We start from the raw sequence: 19,460 nt of genomic DNA, 5'->3' as shown, positions 1-19,460 counted from the left end.
TTTTCCATAAATGCATTATTTGTAAGTAGTTTAAGGTTTATCACTCAAAATGTATGTTTGTTATACATGTATTGATTTTGAATAAGAGTATTTAATATAAGAAATCGTTATTTAGCTACAGCCTCCACCGAAATGATGCATACCCTTGAGACTGCCGAGACGCATGAGGCATGGAGAACGAGACGCATGAGGCATGGAGAACGAGACGCATGAGGCATGGAGAACGAGACGCATTAGGCATGGAGAACGAGACGCACGAGGCATGGAGAACGAGACGCACGAGGCATGGAGAACGAGAACAGTAAAGAACATCACTTTCCATGATTTTCAACATTCCTACCAATCCTCGTGAGTGTAGGTGCTATCATATTGAGCTACATGCGGCACGGACACACCTTTTTCAGATCATGTTTAACTAAGTCAAGGACCTGCTGTTTCCCCCCAAAAAATGAAAATTGGTGTATTATAATGACAACGCATATGCAACATGTCTGAAAAGCATGTTCAGAATACAATCTACATTTTAACCCAATGAAATTGCAGATTACTAATTACTAGGCTTAATTATTAAAAATTCCAACTGTCGCGGGTGTTTAAATGTCTGCCTACTGCCACTCATCCAATACTTACGCCCATCGTCAGATTTTGTCTTAATTATTTGTCAGCCAATAAGGTTACAAATAGTATTTTTAAGCAGTTAGATGACATGTAGTAATATTTTAATGATTAAGAAGGGCTCGTTCGCTACGATCACTCCGCCCAATCTTAATCATTAAAATATTACTTCATGTCATCTTACTATTACTTGGTATCGTCATCGAAGTCTGTAACCGTAAAAAAACTATGTCATGAACAATGTCTTTAAGGTGGATCAGTGCAAAATAATAAAGTACTGTCACTATAACAGGCTCTGTCATGAAACGCTTCATGCACTGCACCCGCCCCTAGTGCATATTGAATCACGCTGTTTATCTAGCTGTTTGTATAATGCACACGATGGAAACGAATGCAAACAATAAATCAAATATACAAACCATCTGGTAATAATTTAGAACATCAGTGACAAAAAGGATAGTCAAATCGTTTTTTTTTCAAATTTATTTAAAGTTGACAATAAACTGAAAAGGCATTTGAAATGCATTTATTTAAACAAAATTAAAATAAATCTTACACCAAAATCAACATTCATTCGCAAAAGACCTGGAGCAGTGATTACGAACAGATTCAAGTCCGAGTTCAGACTCAAGACTCATTATGGCAAAACTTCATTTCATTGTAATTTTCCTTCTATCAGAGCATTGATGCTAAAATTTGCTAAATATATATTACTATTTGAATGTTTTACTATTATTTACATTTTTTTTTGTAAAAGAAATGAAATAAATATGATTTTTTGTTCCTTTATAAAAATGTTTGTTTTTTTAATCCGAGTCTAGACTTGGCTTGAGACAGTTATCATGGCCCCTGTGGTCATATTCACGGCGATGCTGATACAGGAGCAAAGATGGTAAAAGTTGTTGTACCTATTACACATAATCTATTCAACAATCAAACAGCTGGCCCCAGTTTCTCGAAACACTTTAGTCCTTTATAATAGGATCAAGATCAGCACATTATTTTTAATTGGGTATAAAATGTGTAATATTATCTTTTTAAGGAGTTTTGGGGCTTTTAAGGGAACTAATATTTGAGATTAACTAAGATAAACTACTTTTTGTTTTATAAAATTATATGTAAGTAATTTTGCTAAATGAAATAAATTACTTAAGCGAGTGATTCTTAAGAACTTTTGAGAAATTAGGGCCAGACATCTTTTGTAAAACGTTGTTAAATAGTAGATAATTTGAAACAATCAAGAATTCAGTTTTCTGAGCCCCGAGTCTCAAGACGTCAGTGAACACGGATCCAGGGCCCAATTGCTCGGAATATCTTAGTCCCTGTTACAGGGTTAAGCTACGTTTATAACAGTCGAACCTCGTTGGCACGAACTCGTTTGGCTCGAACTCCTCGTTGGCTCGAACTAGACGTAAAGGACCGATTTCTTTAAACTGAAGGTAAACATTCCCGCTTGGCTCGAATTTCCCAGGCTCAAGGTATTTTCGCCGGTCCCTGGGAGTTCGAGCCAACGGGGTTCGACTGTTTTAATACTGTTTTTGTAGAATTTGTAAAATATTTACATCCTTAAGAGTATTTGAACTTTTAAATGGAATGATAATCACGATAAATTAATTTGTATTTAGTGAAATAAGGATAAAGTACCAACATAAGTTTAATGAAATAAGGGACGTAAGCTTATTTGGCTCAAGATATGTTTCGAGAAATTTGGGGCAGTGTACAAAGGCTTTAAATATCATAGGCACTTGGATTGAGATATAACGATAGTCTAAGACTGATACAACACCGGTCTGGTTACATTATGATTCTGCTGATTATGTGAACACAAAGGTATATGTTTTAAAATGTATCTACATTCCGTCATATTTTATCAATCAACAACAGTAACAACAAAAAAACAGGTTAGTTTAAAGATTAAACATTGGAGAACGAAGGAATGATTAAGATGTTTATCATAAAATTAACAAACAATGGACTTAATATGTCATCTAGTAAATATATGGACACATGTATAGGAGAATTGTTTATGTATATATTGTAACTGGACCATGCCAGAAAGTTGATTGTATGCAAATGAAATAAATAAAACTAAATGATTCAAACCAAACCAGATCAATGCATAAAAAGACATGTGTACCAAGTTTCATTGGAATATCTTCAACGTGCATATTGTCTCTGGAAACATGTGTACAAAGTTTCATTGGAATATCTTCAATGTGCATATTGTCTCTGGAAACATGTGTACAAAGTTTCATTGGAATATCTTCAACGTGCATATTGTCTCTGGAAACATGTGTACAAAGTTTCATTGGAATATCTTCACCAGTTCTTTGAATTATGGCCAATGTAAATTTGTTTGAACACCTTAATGATGACTACGACACCAATGCTATCACAATAGCCCAACTGTTACAGTGTTACAGATGAGCAAATGTAATGTAATATTCTGCCGTTTTTAAGATCTTTTCTTCTTTCCCCGGGACCGTTTTGTCCCTGAGCTAAAGTGAATGCTGTCAAGGTATGGTTTGAGAGATTCCAGTGATACTGGCTGAAGATATTCTCCTATTTTTCTTCTTTTCCACCATCGACCTTGCTGCGCATCTTTGCTGCCTATTTTTGTAAACTTGTAGCTGTAATGTTGAACTCTGATATACCTGAAATATTGTCATCATAAAATTAACCAATATATATATATATATATATATATATATTATATATATATATATATATAATATATATATATATATATATATAAACGTGCAAGGTTGAGAACTGGTTTAAACCCCTAGTGAACTTGTTTAAACCCGCATTGAACTCCCGTTTCGCTGATCGTTCCAAGACAGCTAACCCAATGTTGGGGTAAGTGTGAAGTTAAGTACTTATATAACTAGTTTAAACCTCCAGTGAACTCCCGTTTCACTGACCGTTCCAAGACAGTAAACCCAATGTTGGGGTAAGCGTGAGGCGGTATACTCATATAACTGGTTTAACCCCCATTGAACTTCCGTTTCACTTAGCGTTCTGAGGCGGTAACCCCAATGTTTGGGTAAGTGTCAGGCGGTGTACTCATATAACTGGTTTAAACCCCTAGTGAACTCCTATTTCAATGACCATTCCAAGGCGGTAACCCCAATGTTGGGGTAGGTGTGAATATGAGTACTCATATAACTTGTTTAAACCCCCAGTGAACTCCCGTTTCGCTGACCGTTCCAAGACAGCTACCCCAATGTTGAGGTAAGTGTGAGGCGGTGTACACATATAACTGGTTTAAACCTCCAATTTACAAATCAATTTATGTTGATTTTTGAGTAGTCGGCTGTTTTGTTGTGGTGTGACATTGTGTTGCGATTGTTTAAAAAAATATGTCTGTGCCTTGCGCCTCATGGCAGGGTGAACAATATTCATTTTTTTAACTTGGCTTGTCTCTATGGTTTCCGGATTTGTTTATTGGTTATAAAGGCAGAATAAAGAGTTGAGAGCTCGTAAACCGGCTAAATCCAGGCAACGGTAAACCCATCCTTTGGTTTTGATAAATCATCTATTAGAATTGATGTGAAAAGCATGCAATATCTTGAATGTTTCCCCTTTTTATTTTTTCTGTTGGCGTTTAATAAGGACACAGTATGTGTTAGGCAGCTAACAAAGCCTTCTGCTGCTATGCGTTTTCCTATAGTTCGTCCTTTGTTTCACAGAACAGAACAAAACATTCATTTACCAGTGTACTCGGCCTTCAGTATTGTATATCGTTCATACGGGTTGTATCTTTAAAGCAGTGACTAGAGGCTCGTCAACATACTCTTATATATATGTGTGCATTCATTGCAAATGTCAATTCAATCAGATCAAAACATCAAATGAACATTAAAAATATATCTTTCAATCAATTGACAAATCGAACCATATACTTTATAAAAAACACGAAGGAAACACGCAATCATCAAATTACAACTTGTGTCGTATTCAACTTGTGTCGTATTCAAGTTTCTTAATGTTAACAATAAACAGCTAAATAATATTAAAGTGTATACCGGGGTATCTGAATAATGAATAAACCGCGAGTTCTCTAAATTAACCTCATACTCGTTAGAAACATTGTCGATGTAACCAGAGCTGTCTTCATACAAACTTTTATTTAATGTTTAAAGTCATTGAAATCAAGAAAAGAGTGTAGAAAACGGATTTATCTTACTATAATTTGAAATAAACGCGTTTCATACTCATAAAAACATAATTGATGTAACCAGAGCTGCCTTCTACAATTTTGTATTATATTTTTAAGTCGTTAAAATCAAGGGAAGAGTTTTGCAGTCGGATATATTTTAATTCATTTTAAAATAAAAACTCTTCATCTATGCCTGAAGCCGTTTTTAAAGTTTAGCACGCCGACGCCGAAGATGACAAAGTGTATGGTTATTCTTCATGTGTTTTTTTTCAAAACAACACTGAAGCTTAACACACTTAATAACTATTTGATATAAATCGGCCGGGGCAAATTTCTCGAAACTACTGAAGTTCGTTATAACTTGATTAAGCTAAGCTCACTGTCTTTCTTCTTTTATAATTTGTATTATAATTACTTCTTCGAAAGCTTTCAGACTCTTTATGGAGTATAATCTGTGAGATTATCACAATAAACTAGCTTTTATTCATTAAAAACAAATATAAGTAAGACATTTTGCTAATTAAAATAAGCTACATATGCCTGTTAAACTTCAAGAAGTTTCGAGAAATCATTGCCGGGAGTAAAGATGTTTATACACCAATGTGTCTCTGAATTACAGCGGATAAGCCCTTAATCAAGAGGGCTGGCACTATAATAAACAAAACTTGTTATTTAACACCAGGTCAGTCTTCGACGGGTTCAACCTTTCACCCCATAAACAAAACTATTAGAGAATACTGCGCGAATACTGTAAAACGTAGAGATAGAGACAACGACGTAAAGCAAATAATTTAAACAGTAGGGGATGGACATACCTAGTTTTAATAGCTCGCGCTAAGACGTCATTCCAAGACCTCTAAGAACAACTCGTCCTAAGATCTCGTAAACTTAACTGTCCTAAAGATAAGACTAGACTGATATTTTCATTTTTGCTATTATTGCTAGGTGTCTATATGCAAGGTGTGAGGTTGAGTACTCATAATCTTATTAAAACCTGTTTCGCTGACCGTTTCAAGGCGATGCCAGGGGAGGCGCACCCCCCCCCCCACCCCAACCTAAATTTCTCCAAGTTCACTTTATATTTGAAGATAGAAGAACAGGAATAATTGAATACGCCGAAAATACAACATTTCGGACTAAAAATTGATAACATTTTCTTAGTGGACTACCCACAATCCCCACCGCCCTGCCAACACTTAAAATCAAAGAAAATTTCAATTCTTTTGTATGAGGGGGGCAAGTCAAAAGCTTACGCCCCTAAGTAATGCCACCTTTTACGTCAAATTCTGGAAGCACCCTTGTTAAGTGTCTCTTAAGTCCTGACCTTGGGCGTTATAAATTATTTGACAACCGGGCTTATCCATTAGTTCCCATAATTATTTTAAGAGTACAGATGCATAGCAGGTTAAACTGTCAACCCAATTTTTATAACATTCCGAATAGGCGTCTTTCCATTATATAACATGTCAAGGTACTAGTAATTAACGTATATTCTGTCTCACCAATTTCACTATGTAGGCGTTAATCTAAAGTATAATCTAGGACTAAAAGGCATTGCCATTGAGAGGTTCTGCCGTTTATAATTAACTGATATAGACTTAGTGAGTGCATATAATTATCAAATGAATTATATCTTTAATGCATCTCTTGAGAATGAAGAAGAAAAAACACTTAAGTAGTGTTTGAAAATCGGACTCCATTTTCTATCGATAATTGAGTCGAATCGGACAAAGCATTTCGCTTTACTATCGGACAATAATCGAATGCTCATAATGTCATTTGGGTATACATTCTTTAAACATACATCAAGATCATTTAAATGCTTTAACTTGGAATCAGTAAGCCTTAAGCTCATGAGGCAAGGTTGTTTTCATGAAGAAGCATAACTTTAAAATTATATTCTTGAGGTAGTTTTAAAATTATGACGGTAAGAAATTAATAGTACACTCAACGAGTTAGACCCACGTCCGTTTCCCTCCGCGGAGTTTCGCTATCGCGGCCAACACAATGACTTTATCGACAGTCCGCTTTCCTCGGAGTCTGAATTTAAGGCCCTCGGAGGGTGATCAGTCGACCGAAGAATAACGAACGCGGCGTTTCTCAGAGGGGTTAACTCCGTGAAACTCTGCGGACACTTGAATCTAGGCTAAAGTGTGTTTTTTTTGTCAAAAATTTCAACCGATTATGACGGCTACAGTAATTTGCTAGTATTCTATTTTCTTCTGTCCGTTTTACATGAATTAAGCTTACCACAAGAATGCAGACGTATTTCACTATTTGCACATGCATCTTATAAACATGTATTTCCTTATGACTGAATACATTGATAAACACATTTCATCCGAAAAAGGCTAGGTTACTTATTACACATTTTCGGGTAATCACAAGTTCAAAGTTCACGGCGCGTGGTTGAAGGCTTCTTGCCTCGTTTTCTGTGGAAAATTCCCTCAAGCGTCATAGCTATTTTTAACCACCAATAATAAAAAGTATATTCTACATAGTATTGATCACGCGCGTGACGTCTGCGCGCGTGACGTCAGAAGTCATGGTAACTACACCACTATAAAAGAAACAAAAAGCAGTCTATGCAGTTAGTACCGTCTCCGTGGCCTAGTGGTTAATGCATCCGCCTACGGAGTGGGAGGTCGTGGGTTCGATCCCGCATCGTACCAAAATACGTTAAAAGTTGTTACTCGGCATTTAAAGGTTAGTGCTTGGAAAAGTGGTGTACTCGGTACTAGTTCGACCCAGGAAAAATGTATCCCGTGTATCGGTGCTTTACACCGAGCACGTAAAAGAACCAAGAGGTCTCTTCGCAAAGAGCTAGGATATCGCACCCGGATCTCTTGTATCTCACCCTGTTTCTTCAAGTCTTCCAAAGTCTGGATTTGACTGCGAATTGCTGTCACTTCTATCTCATGACACTTATGGCATTTAAACACAATTAAAAACGGGCAGACCTTTGAAAAACTCAAATAAACAAACTATGCAGCTAAAAGAGCCACGCCTTCGATTTATTACCAGCGTTTAATAAGGTGATTAGTTTCATCAAACACTTCGACGACCTGTTTCCAAAATAATGTTTGACAGTGCTCCGTCAAACGGCCATTATGTGAAACAGTTTGTCGTAGTGTTTTAAGAAACTACACTCTCAATCAAACTCTGGTAAAAGAACGAAGACGGGGCTCTGTAAGCGGCGTAGACTGTGCTATGTTTCGTTTAAAATAGTAAAGAAATAGTGGTTATCTTTGTTTTAAGTCTGAATTCGAAGAAAAATATTGCCTTCCGACGTAGAATTTATGACGCAATTTATCACGTAGTATACACACACTGACCTCATAAGTTTCAATAAGTTATATCTTAAGAAGTGTACATGACTCTGTTCTTATTGATAAAAGGGCAACTACTCTATTTTTACCGAGATGGTGTAGACGAGAGTTGTGCACTCTTCAAAGTAGTTTCAAACACAGTGTGAATTTCACAATATAAATATACAAGAGCTGTCGTAAGACAGCGCGCTCGACTACGCCGCTGAGACTTAAAAGTGAATACACTAACGATGTATCATGTGCCTGTCAAAAGGAATAAAACAATCAAATAAAAAAGTGAACAAGAATCGCGATGAGACAAAACCAGGTTTTTAATGTTTGGCAGAAGAGATTCGGTTTCAACTGCTTTCTTCTATTTTTTGTAACAGTGACCTTGATCCTAAGGGCCCCAAACACAATCACATGGAAGTCATCCATAAACTCTTCCTACATATCAAGTTTAGTCACAGTATGTCAACCATTACTGAAACAGTAATCTATTTTTAGAAACAGTGACCTTGACCCTAGGGGGGCCAAAAAGCAAACCATGAAAGCTCTGCATAAACTTGTCCTATATACCAAGTTTGGTCACACTATGTCAACCCTTACTGAGTTATTTAGTACTAACCATATTTCTATTTTTAGCAACAGTGATCTTGACCTAGACCATAACTCTTAGGGTCCAAAACACAATCTCAGGAAAGGTCTCTATGAACTCTTCCTATATACCAAGTTTGGTCACAATATGTAGACCCTTACTTAAGTTATTCAATACAAACCCTTTTTCTATTAATAGTAACCTTGACCTTGATCCTAGGGGCCTCAAAGGCATTCCAATAAAAGGTCTCCATAAACTCTTGGTATTTACCAAGTTTGGTCTCTTTATGTCAAACCTAGCTAGAAAGCTAAAATTATTCGATACATATGGTGACTTTGGCGCTGCCCTCCCACCAGCCCGCCCGAACAATGACACAAGTCATTCAATATGAAAATGTGGTTAAGAATATATAAATGTGGCTTTCAAAAGAAATTAAATTAAAAAAAACAACAACAAAAACATTCAAGGGCCATAATTTGTATGTAAGGTTAAAATGGAGTTATGTTCCTTGTTGTAAGATGGTTGTCAATAATTCTGCGTAGTATTGAGTTCATTTAATGAAGGGTATATAAGTTTTTTTTATTAAAATCCCAACTTGCCCTAAAACTTTAACCTGCCCTTAAACATTAACCTAAGTCAATCAGGGGCCATGACTTGTATTAAGGATAATATGGAGTTATGAAACATCAGTGTGCGATGGTCCTAAACAACTGTGTGAAGTATTAAGGCCATTAAATCAAAGGTATATAAGTTATCAATAAATATCCCAACCTGCCCTAAAACTTTAACCTAAGTTCAATAGTCAATCAGGGGCCATCATTTGTATAAAAGATAATATGGAGTTATCTAACCTCATAATGTGATGGCCCTGAACAACTTTATTAAGTATTAAGTCAATTGAATAAAGGGTATTGCACTTATACATGTAAGTGAAGATCCCAACTTGCCCTAAATCTTTAACCTGCCCTAAAACTTTAACCTAAGTCAATCAAGGGCCATAACTTGTATGAAGGATAATATGGAGTTATGTAACCTCATTGTGTGATGGTCCTGAACAACTGTGTGAAGTTTTAAGTCAATTGAACGAAGGGTATTGAAGTTATTAATAAATATCCCAACTTGCCCTAAAACTTTAACCTAAGTTCCATAGTCAATCAGGGGCCATAATTTGTATAAAGGATAATATGGAGTTATCTAACCTCATCATGTGATGGCCCTGAACAACTGTGTGAAGTATTAAGTGAATTGAAGGAAGGGTATTGGACTTATTAGTGAAAATCCCAACTTGCCCTTAAACTTTAACCAGACGCCGACGCCGATGTCGACGCTGGGGCGAGTAGTATATAGCCCTCCTTATTCTTCGAATAGTCAAGCTAAAAATACAAATATTATATGAAAGACAGAAAGACAGACTTCAGCTTGTTTCATTAATTTGAAGGCAAATAAAATACAATTCTGACCCGATCCAGACGAAACCTTCGTGTGCTCCAACGCACTAAGGTTATACACACACTATGTTCAATCACGGACATATAAACCATGGTAACAAAGTTATGCCTCTGGATGGACACATTTAAGCTTTTTCATCAATCAAAGAGCAATGACACTTGTGTTACTGGCCTGGCCATGACGAAACTTGCGCATGCACCATGGTACTATGATAATACATGTATATTTCATTGCTTTCTGTCCACTAGTTAGGTAGTAATGGCTACGGAAGGACAAACGGGCAACTCCAAATAAACGGACAACTCCATATATATATCCCTATGTCGAAATATTGGTTGAGAAAATGCGACCAAATTTATGAATTTAAAAGTGCTATATTCTAGAACATGGAGGTCATTCAGCTTGCACCTACCTTGGCGGATCTTTCCCTTCAAAAGGATTGTAAGCAATGAGTGATATGGTACTGTTGTCATTTTCCAACAGTTTTGCTGCCAGTGTTATAATCCAAGGGTTGCTGTTAGCATTCTGTAAAGGAATTTTATACAGGCTAGTTATTTTCGACAAAGCACAGACATCCATGGGACCATGATGTCAACAAGCGTTCAAGCAAATATCGTAAGATCCGGAAATTCAGTTGAATACAAAGCTTGTGTCAGAAATAGAATTAAGGTTTAACTCTTACATTAAAATACACCTATTCTTATATTTGTTTAAAAATATATCACATCAGGACCAAGAAAATATTATTATAAAAAGTGAGAGGATGGCTATTAGGGCATGTCTTATTTTAAATCTAGGAGAAATTTTCAACAATAAAATACTACTTTAATTGCTCGTAGGAATCAGAGTTAAACAACAAAATATGAAGCGTTTTATTTGATTCGTGTTGTATGAATAGAAATGTTGGGCTTAATTTGTAACAAAATATTTTGTCTCACCTGAAAAGCCGCAAACCAGATTAACCAGTCTAGTCTGTAATGATAAGGGGAGATAACACAGGGACGGCGACCAATCTTGCCTGGTTTACATTTAAACTCATACTCCTCCCATTTGGCATCAGAAGCCATTGGGTTATCATATGTACCCTGGTAGATTACCTCTGTTCGCTCCTTGGTAACACTGCAAGTTAGAAAAAAAACATTTATGAAAGATATTGATGATTTTCAGTGCTAGGACTTTTTTGTTATCATGAAGATTAATTGGACTCCCTTGGGATTAATCGATGAAGCGAAGACACAAAATCCACTAACTGCAATAGAAGACTTCAAACTCACAGCCCCAAACATACTCATCTTTGCATTCTTTCCAAATACATGCATTTGTAAATGCACTGCTACAAGAATATGCATGTTGTTTGTATGAACTACTACATACTGGTTTACTTCCATACTAGAAGAGTGTAACATCAGCTAAAGTCATTTCTCGGAGTCCGGTCAAAAAGGCCCAGTACCAGAAAGACCCGGTCCAGAAAGGCCTGGTTCAGAAAGGCCTACTTTTAAATCAAAAGAAACACCTGTATTGTGTTTGAGGGTGTTATACTTTGATAGGATTAGCGATGTTTGTCTTTAATGACTATGACTTCTCAATAAAACTTATCAATAGATAAAAACCTTCCAAAAGCTCCATTTGTAACATAAGCGAGAGTCATTTCTCAATAAAACTTATTACCGGGTAATAGATACAAACCTTCCAAAAGCTCCATATGTATTGACCAATCGCAGTGGGTCAAAAGAAGTGTTCATGTGTTGCCTTGACGACATCAGATTCTGGACAACTGGAATGCTGAGATAGGCAATAAGCATGCCCAATGTGATGTTGAAAACACGTCGAATGAAATTCCCTGAAGAAATAAACATTTAAAATAGAATAATAGTATTGCTCAGCTAAATGATCTTGCAGTGGTTCTAAATAAACTGTGCTTCAAAAAGAAAATTAAAAGCAGATGTCAGCTAAGTTCGAATGTGTTTCTCCATCTGTCAAGGGATTCAAGTTGACAATCGTTTTAAAATCAAACGCTAGTTGCATTGCAAAACACATGTGTCTTGCCACTGATGGTATATTGACCAAGTTCCATGTTCAGATCTTTAAATTTGTCAAAACTCTACATAAGGCACTGCCCATGACAATGATAATTAGCTTTTGACAAAAAACATGACTTACATTCTTTGAAAAAAATATGAGATAAATATAATCAAGTAATGAAGCAAATCTTAACCAATTTTGCCTTCAACTTGTTTACACCTACTCGTATATTTGTTTAACACCTCTACAATTATCACATTCTTCTTTATATTATTCATGTGCACATGATAATTCTTCATACTGTCTTATTAATAGTTTATGCTATTTGCAATCATAAATTCTCATGAGGTAGCATCGGTGTGTTGCACAGAACGTTTACAGAGAATAGAAACAAACATACCTGGCCCTTTTTTAATATTTCCTTGTTTCTCATCCTGCTGTATGGCACAAACCTCCTGTCTTACTGACCGAGAAAACATCCATCCAAGGCTTGCGTCATCAAAGCATGCAAGACTTGGCAAAATTGTTAGCCAATTAAGGAAACTTAAGTTTCCACTTATTATTAGCACAACCTGAAAAATTATTATTCATTCTTCATTTTTACCGTAACAGTTGATATATTTACTTAGTGCTAACTCAAAAAATTACGAATGCACGGAAACTGGATGCAGAATGGGTCTGAGTGTTTCAACTTGGATAACAATTTGCATTGGATATAGTAAATTTTATCATCAATTTGTCTATGTATAATTATTACCAAGGACCACTTAATTAAAACGATACCAACTGCATCGACTTGCATAAATGAAAACTCAACTTCTTAACAATTGAACTGGTTCATAATGATAAATATAATTATACCTGGAATAGAATTTGAATGCTCCCTCCGATGTGTCTTAATATCCGGGGCCAAGGCAGAAGTATAAGGGGCGGAGCCACAAGTTCTATGAAATGATTGGATGCTGTCTCAAACTTGTGGCACCACTCAGGGGACTGATGCATGTAATATGACATTGGGTTAGGCACTGGTTGTGTCTGAAAATAAAACATTTTATAAAAATTGTATTGTACACTTATTTAAAGCCGCATTGCCACAGATTGACTTTTTTGACAACTTTTTTTAAATTATTTTTTTTGCCTTGAAATAAGCCAATTTGTGCTTAAATGCATGGAAACCATTGATATAAGACTGCTGACTAAAGAATATATTTCATATTTACATTAGAAAATTGTTGTTTTATGGCTAAAAGCGTTACTAATGCTTTAAGACAAATAAAATGTTAAGCAGTTTACCTAACAATTGGGATCTGTGCTATTGTGAGTTATCTTATATGACTGAATTGAAGGCACTGATGCCAAAATGGCAAAAAGCATTACTAAGACTTTAAGAAAAAGGTTTTTTTCTGAAGTTCCCAAAACAATTGAGATATGTTCTATTGCAATTTACCTTATATGAATGAATTGAGGCATTGTTGCCAAAATCAGTTGATTCCTAAACAAAATTTAAATAAAAAGTCATAACTGTCAATCTGTGAGAGTGCAGCTTTAAAGTCATGGCTTAGAACATCTCTGACTCATCATGTAAAAACAACAAGAGCAAGGCAAGGAGATTCCAACGCTCGTCCATTTATTTAGTCAAGGGCCTTAACTCAACATTTTTAAAGATTTATTGATCTTGCTTTACATGTATGTATTCATGGCATTAGTTGCATGTGTATTAAGTTTTAAGTAAAAAATATCATTTACATGAAATTGGTTATGATTTAAACAAAATTTAAAAGCTTTTACAGGATGTCAACAGCACAGTGTCTTTATCTTTAATATTTTTATGATAAAATAGCCAAAACAAAAGAAAATTGTCAAAAACTGACATTAACTTGGCATCGATGTGTACAATGCATTGAAACTTACTAACTGAGGTACCACATAGTTAACAATTTATTTAAGTTTAGCAGTTATTTCGTACTTTTTCATTAAAAAAGATGACTGGGTATGTCTACCAGGTAGAATTCATTCCTTATGCGTGATTGGCTAGTCGATGTTATCACGTGATATTACCGAGGTAAGTGTACAGCTTAACTATGTTACCCGATTAGAATAAGCCTATGTAGCTCAGTGAGTAAGACGCTGGACTTCAATTTTGGCACGCAGGTTCGAACCCGGTCTCCGACACAATTTTTTTTTACATTTTGGTACTTTTTTTACAATAATGATATCAAAGTGTAACACATTCTATTAGATAATTGTCCTGAGATTCGTTACAGAAAAAAACTTTTTTTGGTGCCAATCTGTGACGCAGTCCCTGTAGGGCATACCTCATAATGGTAGTTCATACATGTAAGATCTCTCCAGCATTGGTCTCCTCTGATCTTTATCAACCCCTAAAAACAGTATTTAAACATAACTTCATACAATATCGCCCTTTAACAATTATTTCTAGCAGTGTTTATAATTTCATTTTAAAGTATTTAAATGAAGTTCTGACATTTGAACGAACAACCTATCAATGAAAAATTCAGCAAATTTATACACATACATAGTTACCAAAGTAAGTAAAAGTGTTTAATGTTGAAAGGATACATGTTAAAACTATTTTTACCCAAATTATAAAAGACTTACAGCCCCAATCATGATTCTGAAGATCAACCAACGGTAGCCCCACAAAACTATCTGCGAGGTTGGAGTGCCTCGTGGTAGTTTCTGGACACTGATGACCGGACAAAGGAATATGGCAAGAAAGCCGGTTTCCAGTAGCTGGGATTCCCAACCTGGTTGATCACATTGTATGATGTTTACACAATACATGTCATATGTACAACAATTTTGGCTGGCTTTTGTTGAATGAAGTTGCCTTCTCCTGATTAACAGTCACCTATGACTTTTAGTTTTCATGTATCAATATTTTATATTCTGATCTACGTATCGTGAAAGATTCAGTGCTTTTATTTTATATTCAAAAAAATATGAGCACTAATCAACACATTCAATGAACATCCCTCATTTGCTAGTCCAACTGTCTTTGACTCTTTTTGCTAATGCATCCTGAAAAAGTAATGCTCCCATACGCAACCTTTAAGGGCCTACAAAATATATACATATAGGTTGTACGAGAATATGAACTGCTGTTTTAAGTTATTAACACAACCACATGGTCAGACTGAAGTCAATGTACATGTATGGAAATCCTTTCTTCAAAACAAATGAAAACTTGCCATTGTTTTGAATCAGCCTATGTATGATAACAAGACTTTAACATTATAGTTCTATTAAGAGCAAACAGCAGAACATAACAAACGAAAAATGATAACTTTGATAAGCCTTTTGGCTGCTTATGCCATGGATGTTGGATTTCCTTCTACTCTATTTATAAATATAAGGTATATGTCCTTACCAAATCCATACCATCTCTGACCAACGTTAACAAGGGAGTGGTACAAAACCCAAAGTGTGAACATTATCAACCAGTTGGCTCCTCCGTTGACCATCAAGAATACTGATAGACCAATACCTGCAACAGAATTTACAATCATAAATGAACGTCAAGTATATTTCAAAATAAATTAAGCTATTAACACAGTCATTGAAATCAGACTTTTGTCTGAACAAACCCGAATTCTTTCGCTAGTACTTGGCACCAAGATTTTTAACAAGCCCTGCTATATAAAATCCAGAAATTGAGTAAGCCCGAAAAGCAATTTACCAGTGCAGGGCTTGCGGCCTTGGGATATAATTTGGACCACTGTTAACAATCAACGAATTATCAAGAGACGAGGCACCTAAAGCCTGCACAGATTGACTGTTTAGACATCTTTTTTTCTTTTTGCCTTGGAATGAGACAATTTTTGTGAAATGCCTGGAGAAAAGAGACACAAGATTGCTGGCAAAATATCATATACATTATCAGTGTTTTGTGTGAGAATTGATGTTTTATGGCTCAAAGCATACTAATCCTTTCAGGGAAATAAAATGTTCGGCATTTTTCCTAACAATTGAGATCAGTTTTTTTTCACGTTATCTTATATGACTGAATTGAACCAAAATCAGCTGATTCTGAGACAAAAACTATACAGTCGATAAGTGAGAGAGCAGCTCAAATGTTTTCCTTTTATTCTCATTTTTCAGAAAGCTACAAATGTGTACATATATATACATCTATTTTATAATACTGACAAGCAAGACAGGTAACTGAGCAAAATGGAGATTTTTTTACCAAAAAATATCCTATACCTGCATATGCTACATAGTCAAGAAAATCGTCCAGATGTTCATGATAATCAATGAGCCACACAAGGGAAGGTACAGCGGTGTATGTGTCCCAGTGGTTGACAGCTGTCCTGCTCTTAATGTTGTCAAGAAAGTGTTGAGCAGGCAACAGTCCTTGTAAGCCAAGCAAAGGCTTATTCTGGTGAAGAGCAACCAAGAAGGCCACAACTGAAAATATGGCAAGCCACGACTTAAAAGAAGACCACAACTGAAACAATAAATAAAAATTTAATTGGCAGTATCAGACATGGTGAAAAATAATGTTAAAATATACATAACGCATTATGTATATAATTGTAATGAATATTATAACGTTATTTTATGTTAAATATATCATTGTATAAAAAATCACCATCTCTGACTGATACTGCAGCCTACAGTGTAAGCTTCTGATAAAACTAATCATGCATCATAATTTTGGTATGTCATTTAAACTTATTCTTACACTTACAATAAATGAACCCAATGTATCTGATGAGAACAATTCTTGTGAGCCAGTAGGACCCTGTTTCAAGCTTTGTTTTAAATGTCACGCTTCCTTCACCCAATGCAGATGGGAAGGACGATTTGTTTTTCTCTTTTGTAACATTTTCATCCTTTTTCTTTCCTTCTAATTTCTTTCGTCGGCGTAAAACTGAATCAGCATCAGCTGTGTTGTCAGCCATGGTTGATTTAGGCAGAAAAATCAAAGGCTTTCCGAGTACTTGTTTAGGTGACAGATAACAGTTTTTGTTATCGCCTACTACGCAATTACATCCCCTTACAACGCTTATTTCATATATTTATCGTATACAGAAAGGTTAATTAACACTATTATTAGTAATATCCCTCTATTATTAGAATGCATTTCCTTAGTTATCCAATCTTTTTTGTATATATGCAGAGTATTTGGGTTAAGGTGGAAGTAAATGTGAGGGTTTATCATATTAGCTAGATTTCGAACTTGTCTGTGCTATACCGAAAACGATATGCAGGGAGAATAGGTTTTTGTCTCAAGTCAGAGACAAGGTTATTTTGCATGTTCAAGTGTGCAATAACCGCAAATATTATTAAGTAAAAGGTAATGTTATAGAATCTGTAAATATGAATTCTGATTTATACAAGTGATACATTTTAGAATTATACCATTAAAGCATTTGGTGTGATATTATCAATGTTTTTTACAAGGCACTGCTGCTATCACATGCTTGGTATGTAAAAAAGCAACACGATGCCAAGTACCATGTTGTATATGTGTATTTGACATTTATTAAAATGCCATATTAGATATATACACGTTACATATATGAAATGGTACATCGGTTTATTTAACTGGCAGCAAACAAAAGCCTGTTTGTTTTATAATTTTAAGGCGGAAATAAAGGTATAATGATATTGGCATAATGATTCCAAAATAAAACATAAAAGAAAGCAGAAAATCAGTCTATTTGCAATAATTGACAAAAAATGTACATTGGCCCACGCTACCCTGATAAATAATTAAAATACCTTGTATGGGCTCGACATATTATTCCCATATGCAGTCCAAAACTTAAAGGACTTATCCATGTGAGCCCCACTTGAATCCTTGTTCCACATCAGATGACTTAAGCATGTCACACCTGTTCTTTTGACTAGAATACGGGCGATACTATTTCCCGGTCCCGGTCTCATCCGGTCCCGGTCTCCTCCGGTCTCCTCCGGTCTATGTTTTCCAAATTTTATGGTAGCCATCGGGCGTGTTCAAAAAGGTGTTAATGACCGCGGGGGGTAATAGGATTACAAAAGATTACAGTTGATTAAAACATTAGATATTTGATGATAATTATGTCACCATTTATTTCATATTTTATATCAATAAAATATATAATAAATTAAGGCAAAAATAAAAAACATGAAATATGCACATGTACTAAAATTAATGTCATGAATAACAAACACATTGTTTGTGTGTGTTTTTTTCAATGCTTGACTACATGTAAATCAAATTTGTAAGTTAACTCAGTAGTTCTGGAATTTCACATGAACAGAATGTTTTTAATTTGAAAGTCATAGGGATCGCGACTTTTCATTTTCTTTATGAAACGGATTATTTTTATTTTCTAGACAGCTGACTAGATGTTCCCTCATTTCACTTACAACGAAATTGACATTTGTATTCACATAGCCATTCTTAAAACAAAATCCACAGCATTAGCAGTTGCAAAGACATCACAGGCATGTACATTTGGTTGTTATAGAAGTCGTGGAACTTTTATAAGCTGAGATTTGTTACTTTTTATAAATTAGGAGCATCGTAGTTCCACCGATCATGACGACTTTAAATAAAGATTCTTGTATCTTGTAAGTTATATTTCATTTGTAAAATAGTCTTCCGAATATTTCAGAAGTTTATTTTCATTTTATTTTGTCAAGGAACTCTTCATAACAGATTTATGACAATACACAATGATGTCATACCATGAAAGGTGTAAATGCGTTATACAACGCGTGTCAGAGATTAGCGAATGTCCCTCGTTAAGGGCATGATAAACGGATTAGCCAGTTTTTTATTACACACGCACGGATACTGTTCGGTTCATACCCTAAAAATATTGTTGTTTATTATAAAGGCAATTTTATAGAATAAATGATTGTTATGCAAAGGCTCTAATAATCTTGATTAGAAATAATACGATGATAACATATAACCAAATTCAAACATAAAAAATAATCAGCATCAGATTTCTTAAACAGCTAAAGTTTTATTGCAAACTTCAAGTTGACAAATGGAGACATAATGTGTTGATTACTTAAGTATGGCGCAACTTCAAATAAACACATTTCATCTAGTAGCTTTTATGTCTAAGCACACGCATACTTAATAGGATGTTATAACATTACACTTATTAGCTCCAGAAAATGTGTTTGTGTACTTTTTCTCCATTCATTGATTTACCTGTTTACATGCCATGAACATTGTATAATGTTTTACGCAATAAACATATCGTATCGTATCGATATGAGTCGGATATGCAAGCATGAAATTTTTCAATTGTAATCATTAATGCTTAAAAAATATAAT

General features: G+C 35.2%; 1 protein-coding gene across 1 annotated transcript; it reads right to left on the bottom strand.

Moving 5' to 3' along the window:
* Window positions 1-1,098: 1,098 nt before the first annotated feature.
* LOC128210282 (lipase maturation factor 1-like) lies at window positions 1,099-17,087 on the bottom strand. Its single transcript, XM_052914518.1, has 11 exons — window positions 16,869-17,087; window positions 16,382-16,585; window positions 15,546-15,662; window positions 14,774-14,922; window positions 14,470-14,535; window positions 13,016-13,189; window positions 12,555-12,726; window positions 11,819-11,972; window positions 11,071-11,251; window positions 10,545-10,657; window positions 1,099-3,269 (listed from the first exon to the last, which is right to left on the bottom strand). Exons 1-11 carry the CDS (start codon window positions 17,080-17,082, stop codon window positions 3,071-3,073), a joined length of 1,743 nt encoding a protein of 580 aa, XP_052770478.1. The 5' UTR covers window positions 17,083-17,087; the 3' UTR covers window positions 1,099-3,070.
* Window positions 17,088-19,460: the final 2,373 nt, after the last annotated feature.

This window comes from Mya arenaria, chromosome 12, assembly GCF_026914265.1.
Source record: "Mya arenaria isolate MELC-2E11 chromosome 12, ASM2691426v1".
Classification (NCBI taxonomy): domain Eukaryota; kingdom Metazoa; phylum Mollusca; class Bivalvia; order Myida; family Myidae; genus Mya; species Mya arenaria.
Note: the sequence above shows the minus strand (reverse complement) of the source record. Positions and strands in the feature narration are given on the sequence as shown.

Excerpts from the sequence above, each read along its gene's own strand:
- LOC128210282 (XM_052914518.1), bottom strand. The coding sequence starts at position 17,082 with ATGGCTGACAACACAGCTGATGCTGATTCAGTTTTACGCCGACGAAAG. Across the intron at positions 15,663-16,381 it reads TGACTATGTAGCATATGCAG|GTATTGGTCTATCAGTATTC; the intron begins GTATAGGATATT and ends ATTCTGTTGCAG. Across the intron at positions 11,973-12,554 it reads AAATATTAAAAAAGGGCCAG|GGAATTTCATTCGACGTGTT; the intron begins GTATGTTTGTTT and ends TTATTTCTTCAG.